Here is a 12,346-nt window from a genome sequence, read left to right on the forward strand (position 1 = left end):
AATTCTTTGTTTGTGGTACCAACAGCCTGGAGCTGCATGGCACCATCTGGTAACAGAACTAGTAAGGTCTCCCTGGCCTTTGGTGTGGATGACATACGCAGCCCTATGAGAGGCCCACCTCCAGCCTGCACCCCTAAACAAATGCATACTCTACTGGGCCACTACGCGGGAGCTTTCTAAGATATATATCATTTCTGCCAGGCACGGTGGCTCAGGCCCCTAATCCCAGCACTTTGGGAGGCCAAGGCGGGCGGATCACCTGAGGTCAGGAGTTCGAGACCAGCCTGACCAACATGGAGAAATCCCATCTTTACTAAAAATACAAAAATTAATCAGGCGTGTTGGCACATGCCTGTAAACCCAGCTACTCGGAGGCTGAGGCAGGAGAATCGCTTGAACCTGGGAGGTGGAGGTTGCAGTAAGCTGAGATTACGCTATTGCACTCCAGCCTGGGCAACAAGAGCAAAACACCATCTCAAAAAAAAAAAAAAAGAAGATGTACATCATTTCCTTTCATTCCTCTGTTTGAGACAGGAAAAAGTCAATTTACAGCCCGCCATAAAAAGCCTTTGCTTACCTTTCAAGCCTAGTCTCTCACCACTTCCTTCCTTGCACCTACATTATGGCTGCTAGAATTTCTAGTTCCCAGCACTCTTCATCTGTCTGTGCCTTTGCTGGGGCTGCTCCCCTACTTGGAATGCCTCCCCACTTCTTTCCAAGCAAATTCCTACCCAACCTTCTCAACTCAGTTCAGGAATCCATTTCTGCAGAATTTTTCCTTGTCTTCCCCAGACTGAGCTGCCCTTCCTCTGCACCCCCCTCACCTGCCTGGTTTTCCCTCTGTCAGACACTTTTTGTTTTTTTTTTGAGACGGAGTCTTGTTCTGTCACCCAGGCTGGAGTGCAGTAGTGTGATCTTGGCTCCGCCTCACAGGTTCAGGCAATTCTCCTACCTCAGCCTCCTGAGTAGCTAGGATTACAGGCATGCGCCACCGTGCCTGGATAATTTTTGTATTTTTAGTAGAGATGGAGTTTCACCATGTTAGCCAGGCTGGTCTTGAACTCCTGACCTCAGGTGATCCGCCCACCTTGGCTTCCCAAAGTGCTGAGATTACAGGTGTGAGCCGCCGTGCCCAGCTGTTGGACTTTATTTTTATTTTTATTTTCTGAGATGGAGTCTCACTCTGTCACCCAGGCTGGAGTGCAGTGGCATGATATTAGCTTACTACAAGCTCCGCCTCCCAGGTTCACGCCATTCTCCTGCCTCAGCCTCCCGAGTAGCTGGGACTACAGGTGCCCACCACCATGCCCGGCTAATTTTTTGTATTTTTAGTAGAGACATGGTTTCACCATGTTAGCCAGCATGGTCTCAATCCCCTGACCTAGTGATCTGCCTGCCTTGGCCTCCCAAAGTGCTGGGATTACAGGCGTGAGCCACCACACCTGGCTGGACACTTTTATTAAACAATGTGTCATAATGGCCTGTCCTCCCCCAAATGGACTGCAATCTCCTTGATGACAGGCACAGTGCCTGGAACCTAGTAGACGTTGAAAAAGCATTAGTGCAATGGATGACTGTCTGGATGGATGAAGACAGGCTACTGTATTGTCTGAATCAGAGATCCCTGCCTTTAGGGTGCCATATTGTTTCTGAAATGCCACCCTCTAGGACTTCCCCATGGTAAAGCTAAGACAGATACAAACTGGCCACAGTTGAAACCAGATTCCTCTACCTCAGGGCAATAACCAAGAAGTAATGGCTTCCAGCTAGAAAACAATTCCTCTCTCTGACCTATGGTTCAGTGGAAGTTTTGATAAGAGCCTTGAACAGCAATACACACTTTACCCATTTATTTCTAAAGGAATGTTTTCCATTGCGTTGTTGGCTGTTGTTTGGTGCTCCCCATTCCCCACTATAAGCTATCTTCTTTGGCAACCTACTGGAAATTACCCTCACCCATCTACCAAATTTTGATGTGGGAACAAAAAAGGAAACACCATGAGTAATAAGATAAATTTTGGCTTCAATGGTAACTTTTAGATATTGCAGAATAAGCACCTTTTGCAGAGCGACATTCAAATGATAGCTATAAATGCCGAGACTCCAGACCCCGTGCCTCCAAGTTCCAAAGTAAATTTCTAAAATGTGGCAATTGCTTCATAAATGATTCTAATACTTTTAGGATACCATGATAAAACAAAGCTTTATTTCAAAAATAAATGTTTTTTTTTTTAGAAAATTGAAAAATTCTATCCCATAATTCACACTATGTACCAGAATACATTCCAAATGGACCAATGATAATGAATGTACAAATAAACCCATGCAAGTTCTAGAAGAGGCCAGGCACAGTGGCTCATGCTTGTAATCCCAGCACTTTGGGAGGCTGAGGCGGGCAGATCACCTAAGGTCAGGAGTTCAAGGCCAGTGTGGCCCACCTATAGTGAAACCCTGTCTCTACTAAAAAATACAAAAATTAGCTAGGCGTGGTGGCACATGCCTGTAGTCCCAGCTACTTGGGAAGCTGAGGCAAGAGAATCACTTGAACCCGGGAGCCAGAGGTTGCAATGAGCCAAGATCGTGCCACTGCACTTCAGCATGGGCAACAGAGCAAGACTCTGTCTCATGAAAAAAAAAAAAAAAAAAAAGAGTTCTAGAAGAAAACACAAGAGAAGTCCCTACAAGCTTGAATGGCAGAGGCTGGTTTAACTAAAGCTTAAAATCCAGAAGCCTTAAAATTAATTGATAAATTGTACTTTATGGGAAAAAAAAAAGTTCTGCTTTGCCAAAAAAAAAAAAAAAAAAGTCAAGAGAAAAACTACTAACTGGAAAAAATGTTTGCAACTCACATCATGGACAAAGAGCTAACCTCCCCAGTATGTGAAGAACACTCATAAATTAAGAAGAAAAAGATCGAGAGTCTGTCTAAGCCAACTCTGGCTTGGGAGGCTGCCTGATTAAAAGAAAGAAAAGAAACTAGAAGAAGAAAAAGAGAAGACCAACAATCCAATAGAAAAATGGGCAAAGAATATGAACAGACAGTTTCCATAATGTAAGAAAAAGTATCTGAAATTGGAAATAGGCAAAAGTGATTACTGCATGCCTGCCCAGGGTTTACCTGACTCTCTAAGGGTATTAACCTTTGTTTAACTTGCTATTTACAGTAGACTAGGATACTTTACCATCAGTAGGGGAGGGTAAACATCAACTTGTAGAAAGTCAGTAAGGATGCAAAGGATTCTTATTATCTGTGGCAGAGGGGTGGATGGCAGAAACTGAGCATTTGGGGGCTTTTTTTTGTAAAGCTTTCTGTACTTTGGTTTTCAAATCATGTGACTGTATTACCCTTTAACCGTTTTTTTTGTTTTGTTTTGTTTTGTTTTGTTTTGTTTTGAGACGGAGTCTCGCTCTGTCACCCAGGCTGTGGCACGATCTCAACTCACTGCAACCTCCACCTCCAGGGTTCAAGTAATTCTCATGTCTCAGCCTCCCAAGTAGCTGAGACTACAGGCATGTGCCACCATGCCCGGCTAATTTTTGTATTTTTAGTAGAGATGAGGTTTCACCATGTTGGCCAGACTGGTCTTGAATTCCTGACCTCAGGTGATCCACCCACCTCAGTCTCCCAAACTGCTGGGATTACAGGCTTGAGCCACCGTGCCCGGCAGTATTACCTTTAAAAATTTAATTAAGAAATTGAATTTCTGTTCAGCTTTATGAAGTTTTGTATAACTGACATACAATAAGCTGCAAATGTTTAAAGTATACACTTAGAAAAGTGTTGACATGTGTATACTGATGAAACAACCTCTACAATCAAGGAAGTAAATACATCCACCACCCCCAAAAGGATCCTGTGCCGTTTGTCTCCCTTGCCCTCTACATCCTCCCCACTGCAAGGATTGATCTGCTTTCTGATGAGTTTGCATGTTCTGGAATTTTGTAAAGATGCATACAGTATGTACCTTGTATTATTATTATCATTATCTTTGGTGTGTCTTTTTTCTCTTTTTTTTTTTGAGACGGAGTCTCTCTCTGTCGCCCAGGCTGGAGTACAATGGCACAATCTCAGCTCACTGCAACCTCCGCCTCCCGGGTTCAAGCAATTCTCTGCCTCAGCCTCCCCAGTAGCTGGGATTACAGGCGCCTGCCACCACACCTGGCTAATTTTTGTATTTTTAGTAGAGACAGGGTTTCACCATCTTGGCCAGGCTGATCTTGAACTCCTGACCTCGTGATCCATCTACCTCGACCTCCCAAAGGGCTGGGATTACAAGTGTGAGCCACCGTGCCCAGCCTGGCCTGTCTTCTTTCGATCAGTGTAATTATTTTGAGATTCTTCCATGTTGTCATGTTGGTGGATGTATCAGTATTTCATTCCTTTTTACTGCTGAGTAGCAATCCATTATATGAACACACCACAGTTTACTTATTTATTCATCTATTACTTTTTCTAATTTTTTTTTTTTTTTAGAGACAAGGTTTTTCTTGTTACCCAGGCTGGTCTTGAACTCCTGGTCTCAAGCCATCCTCCCGCCTCAGCTTCCCCAAACCCTGGGATTACAGACATGAGCTACTGCACCCAGCCTCTCCATTCACCTACTGATGGACATTTAGGCTGTTTCCAATCTTACACAGTTACAGATAAAGCTGCTATGAACAAACCTTTGTATGGACATATATTTTTATTTCTCTTGGGTAAATACCTAGGAATGAAGCAGCTGGATTATACGATAGGTGTATGTATGTTTAATATTTTCAGAAACTGTTTTCCCAACTGGTTATGCCATTTTGCATTCCCATCAGCAGTGCCTGAGTCCTAGTTGCTCCACACCCTCACCAACACTTGGCAGGCCTTTAATTTTAGCCATTCTAGTGGGGGGTGTAGTAATATCTTATTACAGTTTCAATATGCATTTTCTTATTGACTAACAATATAGAGCATGTTTTCATATGCTTATTTGTCATCTGTGTATCAGTTAGCATTTTTTTTTTTTTTTTTTTTTTGAGACAGGGTCTTGCCCTGTTGCCCAGGCTGGAGTGCAGTGCCGCAATCTCGGCTTGCTGCAACCTCTGCCTCCCGGGTTCAAGCAGCTCTCCTGCCTCAGCCTCCAGAGTAGCTGGGATCACAGGCATGCACCACCATGCCCAGCTAATTTTTGTATTTTTAGTAGAGACGGAGTGTCATCATGTTTGCCAGGCTGGTCTCAAACTCCTGACCGTAAGCAATCTGCCCACCTCAACCTCCCAAAGTGCTGAGATTACAGGTGTAAACCACTGCACTCAGCCAACATCTTTTTTTTTTCCTTTTTTTTTAGACAGGGTCTTACTCTGTCGCTTAGGCTGGAGTGCAGTGGCACAATCATGGCTCACTGCAGCCTCAAACTCCTGGGCTCAAGCTATCCTCCTGCCTCAGCCTCCCAAGTAGCTGGGACTATAGGTGTGCGCCACCATGCACGGCTAATTTTTTACTTTTTGTAGAGATAGGGTCTTGCCCAGGGTGGTCTCCAGCTTCTTGTCTCAAAAGTTCCTCCAGCCTCAGCCTCCCAAAGTGCTGGGATTATAGGCATGAGCCACTATGCCTGGCCTGGCCTTTTTCAATATAGTAAATTGAATGGGTTTTTATTTGTGGGCCTCTCCTTTCTCCCCTCTTCTTCCCCTTGACCTTGGTGGATTCCTTGATTGGGTGGGGGCAAAGATTCCCCCATTGCTTTGGCTTCTTGGTAACTGATCAAGTGACCGACTCCTACATAACCAAGGGACCCCAGGAGTTCCCACCAGGCTTAACAAACTCACCCAGGACTCTGTTTCTCGCATGGTGTTGTTCACTTCTTCTCCTCAGCCAAGTGGAATTGAGGGAGGACAGACACACAGTCATTTCTACCTGCAGTGCTCCTGCCTTCAAATACCAGGTAAGTAACGCAGTTCCGAAACATAGCAACTCATTAACTGCACACAAAAAAAGCTGTCTGCTGGAGTAAACTTCAGGAAGTGGTTTTTCTGAGCAGCTGAGGGTGGGGTGGGGGGAGGAAGGTGGAGGCAGGTGGGCAACAGACATGTCAGAGGGCAACCAGCACCAGGCACAGGAGGCCGACCACCTTTTTCATGACGATGGTGATGGGAAATGAGATTCACCGGCCATTCCATTTCCCCCACCTGTAGCTGCAGATCTCGTTAGTCTTGGAGAGTTGAAGAGCCAGACTCAACAGCCCGCATCCACTGGGTTTGGGACACACCCCAGCCTGGGAGTGAACGTGCACTAATGCGTAAATCAGAAGCCTGAGGTTCTTGTCTGTTCTCTGTAATTTAATAGCTTAAATGCTCTGAGGCTCAGGTTCCTCACCTATATAATGGGAATAATATGCCCATCTATCCATTGAATAGGCTTGTTAGGAAGATCAAACAAGAGCTAGCCTTTGAAAGCACATTTAACCAGCAGAGCACAATAAGAACATAGTAACAACAAAAAAATTTAAAAAATAGCTGGGTATGGTGGTGCATGCCTGTGGTCCCAGCTACTCGTGAAGCTGAGGCAGGAGCAACGCTTGAGCCCAGGAGTTTGAGGCTACAGTGAGCCGCGATCACGCCACTGTACTCTAGCCTGGGCAACAGGGCAAGACCCTGTCTCAAAAAGTAATAATAATTAATTAAAAATTTTTTTAAAAAACAATAGTTATGATTGAACAATAATAACAACAGTTGTTGGTCTGGTTTGGCTGGGCGTGCCACATCTGAATCGCTGCTCTGGAGCTCTGCTGACTTCATGAACCCAAGGGCAAGCGCTCAGTGCCTTTTCTTCCACACCCACCATGTGCTGCCCTCACCACCCCAGTCTGGCCCCTCACAAAGGTGGGCAGCTGGGCAAAGGCAGGCAGAGACATTGTGGAGGAGTCTGTGCTATCCCATCCCCTGCAGGAGGCCCCCTCCAGTTACAAGGGACATGGTTGTTTTGGTTTTGGTTTTGGGGGGGCTTTGAGACAGGTTCTTGTTCTGTTGCGCATGCTGGAGTGCAGTGGCGTGATCACAGCTCACTGCAACCTCTGCCTCCCAGGTTCACGCCATCCTCCCACCTCAGCCTCTCGAGTAGCTGAAACTATAGACATGCGCCACCACATCTGGCTAATTTTGGTAATTCTTGTAGAGACGGGATCTCGCCACATTGCCCAGGCTGGTCGCAAACTCCTGAGCTCAAGCAATCTGCACGCCTCGGCCTCCCAAAGTACTGGAATTATAGGCATGAGCCACTGCACCTGACTGACATGGTTGTATTATGACTCATAACCATAGGCATTTTTGCCTTTGTAGACCTCTTCCTCCATAAAAAGAAATAAAAATTATGTTTTGAAACTGTACTGGTATAAATAAAAACATATTCACATTATAAATTTAAAAATTTCTTTTACCTAGACAGTATTTTTATTCTTCTGATTACTGTATCTTCTAGATCTAATGAAGAAGGACCTGACAGCAGATCAGGCACACAACAGCCCAAGGGATTAGGGGAGCTACTGTCTTACACCCTGAGTGACCTGGCCGCTGATTGGGGAAGAGCACCGCCATGTCCCAGGCACTGAAGCCAAAACAGGTATTTGTGCATTCTGTTCTCAAAACCACAAAAGCACAAGCAACAAAATAACAAAAATAGATAAATTGGACTTTATTAAAACTAAAAATGTTTTTATTGCAAAGGATAGCATTAGGAAAGTGAAAGGTAATTCACAGAATGGGAGAAAATATTTGGAAATCATATATCTGATAAGGGTCTAGGATATTGAATATATAAAGAACTGTTACAACTCAACAACAAAAACACAACCACTTTAAAGAATTGGCAAAGGGGCCGGGCGTGGTGGCTCACGCCTGTAATCCCAGCACTTGGGGAGGCTGAGGCAGGAGGATCACTTAAGGTCAGGAGATCCAAGACCAGCCCGGCCAATATGGTGAAACTCCATCTCGACTAAAAATACAAAAAATTAGCTGGGTGGTGGCACACGCCTTTAATCCCAGATACTCAGGAGGCTGAGGCAGGAGAATCGCTTGTTCCCAGGAGGCAGAGGTTGCAGTGAGCCAAGATCGCATCACTGCACTCCAGCCTGGGTGATAGAGTGAATGGGACTCCGTCTTAAAAAAAAAAAAAAAAACGGATTTGAGCAGATTATTTCTCCTAAGAAGATTTAAAAAAAAAAGACCCCAAACACATAAAAAGATGCTCAACATTTTTAGTCATTAGGGAATTGCAAATCAAAACTACAGTGAGATACCACTTCATACCCACTAGGATAACGATAACCAAAAAGACAGACGCTAAGCATTAATGAGGATGTAGAGAAACAGGAATGCCCACAGCCTACTATGGCATTGTAAAATGATACAGCCACTTTGAAAACAGCTAGCAGTTCCCCCAAAATTAAAACTAGAGTTACCATGTGGTCCAGCAGCAATTCAACTATTGGGGATATAGTCAAGAGAGCTGAAAACATGTCCACACAGAAACATGTTTATAGGGCCGGGCGCAGTGGCTCACGCCTGTAATACCAGCACTTTGGGAGCCCGAGGCGGGTGGATCACAAGGTCAGGAGATCAAGACCATCCTGTCTAACACAGTGAAACCCAGTCTCTACTAAAAATACAAAAAATTAGCAGGGTGTGGTGGCGGGCGCCTGTAGTCCTAGCTACTCGTGAGGGTGAGGCAGGAGAATGGCATGAACCCAGGAGGCGGAGCTTGCAGTGAGCCGAGATCACACCACTGCACTCCAGCCTGGGGCGACAAAGCGAGATTCTGTCTCAAAAAAAAAAAAGTAACAAATCTTTATAGAAGCAGTATTCACAATAGCCAAAACGTAGAAACAACACAAATGTTCATCAATTGATGAATGAGTAAACAAAATGTGATATATCCATATAATGGAATATTATTTGGCAACAAAAAGAATAAAGTACTGGGCAGGGTATGGTGGCTTACGCCTGTAATCCCAGCACTTTGGGAGCCTGAGGCTGGAGAATTGCTTAAAGCCAGGAGTTCAAGACCAGCCTGGGCAACATAGCCAGACCCTGGCTCTACAAAAAAAAAAAAAATTTTTTTCACCTGCCACCAACTTCCCTCAAACATTTTTGAAAATTAGCCTGGTGTGGTGGTGTACCCCTGTAGTCCCAGCTACTCTGGAGGCTGAGATGGGAGGCTTGTTTGAGCTCAGGACTTTGAGGCTACAGTGAGCTAGGATTGCACCACTGCACTCTGGCCTGGGTCACGGTGTGAAACTCTGTCTCTAAACAACAACAAAAGGAATGAAATGCTGATACATGCTACACTATAGATGAACCTTAAAGACATGCTAAGTGGAAGAAGCCACACATGAAAGGCCACATATTATATAATTCCATTTCTATGCAATGTCCAGAAAAGGCAAATCTATGGAGATGGAAAGTAGTTTGGTTGGCTAGGGCTGGGGGATTACGCGTGATAGCTAAAGAATACAGGTTTCTTTTTGGGAGAATGAAATGTTCTAAAATTGATTGGGGTGATGGTTGCATAACTCTGAATATACGAAACACCATTGAATTGCACGGTTTAAATAGGTAAATGGTATGGCATGTGAACTATATCTCAATGAAGCTGTTATTTATTTATTTTTTTTTGAGACGGAGTCTTGCTCTGTCGCCCAGGCTGGAGTGCAGTGGCCGGATCTCAGCTCACTGCAAGCTCCGCCTCCTGGGTTTACGCCATTCTCCTGCCTCAGTCTCCCAAGTAGCTGGGACTACAGGCGCCCGCCACCTCGCCCAGCTAGTTTTTTGTATTTTTTAGTAGAGACGGGGTTTCACCGTGTTAGCCAGGATGGTCTCGATCTCCTGACCTTGTGATCCGCCCGTCTCGGCCTCCCAAAGTGCTGGGATTACAGGCTTGAGCCACCGCGCCTGGCCAATGAAGCTGTTATTTTAAAAATCTTAGAGGGTATGTTTTTATTTCCTGTGACTACAGTGAAAAATGCCCACACACTTCCTGGCTTAAAACAACAGAAACGTATTCTTTCCCCATTCCGTATCTAGAATAAGTATGAATGGACCAAAATTAAGCTGCCAGCAGGGCTACTCTCCCTGCAGAGGCTCTACAGGAGGAGAATCTGTTCCTGGCCTCTTCCAGGAGCAGATTGGTGACTGCTGGCATTCCTTGGTGTGTGGGTGCCTCACTCGTCTTCAAAGCCAGCATCTTCAAATCTCTGCTCAATCTTCACATCACCTCTCTTCTGTGTCCCTTATTTATTTATTTATTTATTTATTTGAGATGGGGTCTCACCCTGTTTCCAAGGATGGAGTGCAGTGATTCAATCACAACTCACTGCAGCCTTGACCACCAGCAATCCTCTCACCTCAGCCTCCTGAGTAGCTGGGACCACAGGCACATACCACCATGCCTGGATAGTTTTTTAATTGTTTGTAAAGATGAGGTCTCGCTTGAACTTTTGAGCTCAAGGGATCCTCCTGCCTGGGCCTCCCAAAGTGCTGGGATTATAGGCGTAAGCCAGTGTGCCCCGCCTCCCTCTGCCTCTCTGGTAAAGTCACTTGTGATTGCATTTGGAGCCCACCAGATAATCTCCCCATCTCAAAACTGTTAACTTAATCACATCTGCAAATCCCACTTTCCCATATGTTACAAACTGAGTGTTTGCATCCCCGCGACAATTCACATGTTGGAACCTAATCCCCAGTGGTGCTAGTATTTGTAGGTGGAGCCTTTGGAGGTGATTACATCATGAGTGAGGGTGGAGCCTTCATGAATGGGACTGGTGCCCTTATGAAAGGGACCATAAAGAAATCCCTAGGCCAGGTGTGGTGGCTCACACCTGTAATCCCAGCACTTTGGGTGGCCAAGACGGGCAGATCGACTTGAGGCCACAAGTTTGAGACCAACCTGGCCAATGTGGCAAAATCCTATCTCTACTAAAAATATAAAAATAAGCTGACACGGTGGTGCACCTGTAGCCCCAGCTATGTGGGAGGCTGAGGCACGAGAATCCTTGAACCCAGGAGGCGGAGGTTGTGGTGAGCCGAGATTGCGCCACTGCACTCCAGCCTGGGCGACAGGGCAAGACTCCTTCTCAAAAAAAAAAAAGCAAGAAAAGAACTCCCTAGTCCTTTCCATCATGTGATGACACAGCAGAAAGGCAGCCATCTATGAATGAGGAAGTAGGCCTCACCAGACACTGGAGCTGCTAGAGCTTTGGTGCTGGACTTCCCAAACTCCAGAACTGTGAGATGTACATTTTTGTTTCTTTCTTTTTTTTTTTTTTTTTGAGATGGAGTCTCACTCTTGTTTCCCAGGCTGGAGTGCAATGGCACAATCTCAGCTCACCGAAACCTCAGCCTCCCGGGTTCCAGCGATTCTCCTGCCTCCGCCTGCTGAGTAACTGGGACTACAGGCATGAGCCACCACGCCTGGCTAATTTTGTATTTTTAGTAGAGATGGGGTTTCTCCATGTTGGTCAGGCTGTTCTCGAACTCCCGACCTCAGGTGATCCACCTGCCTCGGCCTCCCAAAAGTGCTGGGATTATAGGCACGAGCCACCACGCCTGGTCCATTTTTGTTGTTTCTAAGGCACCCAGTCCAAACAAACTAAGACACCATATAGGGCAATATTCACAGGTTCCAGGGGTCAGGACCTGGTATCCTTGGGGGCCAACAGCAGCCTACCACAGGGATATCATGACCCATGTTACAGATGGGGAGCTGAGGGTCAGGAGGTGAAGCATCAGCCAAGTTCCCAGCACCACATCTGCCTGCCTGTGTCTGCCCGGCTTGCTATAAGGCTTCTATAACTGACCTTTTATAGCACCTTTCTGGGCAGAAGACTCAGACCCAGCCCCTGAGTCATGAGACCAGAGCCAGCTTCATGGATGTGTGACCCGTGCTGTCACAGAAGCTGCCATGCTTGGTTTGATGCCTTGCTGTCGCCACCTTGAAATTCTTGATAATTTTGAATTTTCGTTTGCACTAGACCCACAAATTATGTAACTGGTTCTACATGTGACACTGAGCAAGAAAAGGTAGAGTTGAGATGAGGTGAGTAGAAACTGCCCTGCCCACAGCCTCTCCTCACACCTGAAAAGTACCTGACATCCTGATCCTGCACAGCCTAAATAATTACGTTGTTTTTATACGAAAAAAGAATTAGACTTTTTTCTACCTTTGGTGGAAATTATAGGGAGGTAGATTTCAGCCAGAACTGTGCAACACAGCAGGTAAAAAAAGTTTTGCAAATGTTTTAAAAGGCCAGACGAGATTGGGCACAGTGGCTCACGTCTGTAATCCCAGCACTTTGGGAGGCCACGTCAGGCGGATCCCCTGAGGTCA

General features: G+C 45.6%; 1 protein-coding gene across 8 annotated transcripts in view; it reads right to left on the bottom strand.

Annotated features, from left to right (window-relative positions):
• Nucleotides 1–12,346, bottom strand: part of PECAM1 (platelet and endothelial cell adhesion molecule 1) — a 108,225-nt gene that overhangs the window by 69,391 nt on the left and 26,488 nt on the right. For 4 of the 8 annotated variants that reach the window (XM_030922495.1, XM_030922494.1, XM_030922493.1 and 1 more), the window contains exon 1: nucleotides 5,797–5,947. The exons of 2 other annotated variants lie outside the window; for them this stretch is intronic. In XM_030922495.1, coding sequence (XP_030778355.1) covers nucleotides 5,797–5,878 — 82 coding nt within the window. In that variant the 5' untranslated portion in view covers nucleotides 5,879–5,947. Of the gene's footprint in view, nucleotides 1–5,796; nucleotides 5,956–12,346 lie in introns of those variants that run through there. 2 more of the 8 variants (XM_030922496.1, XM_030922492.1) reach the window with 2 other exon arrangements.

The sequence above is a fragment of the Rhinopithecus roxellana genome, chromosome 19 (assembly GCF_007565055.1).
Source record: "Rhinopithecus roxellana isolate Shanxi Qingling chromosome 19, ASM756505v1, whole genome shotgun sequence".
In the NCBI taxonomy this organism is placed as follows: Eukaryota; Metazoa; Chordata; class Mammalia; order Primates; family Cercopithecidae; genus Rhinopithecus; species Rhinopithecus roxellana.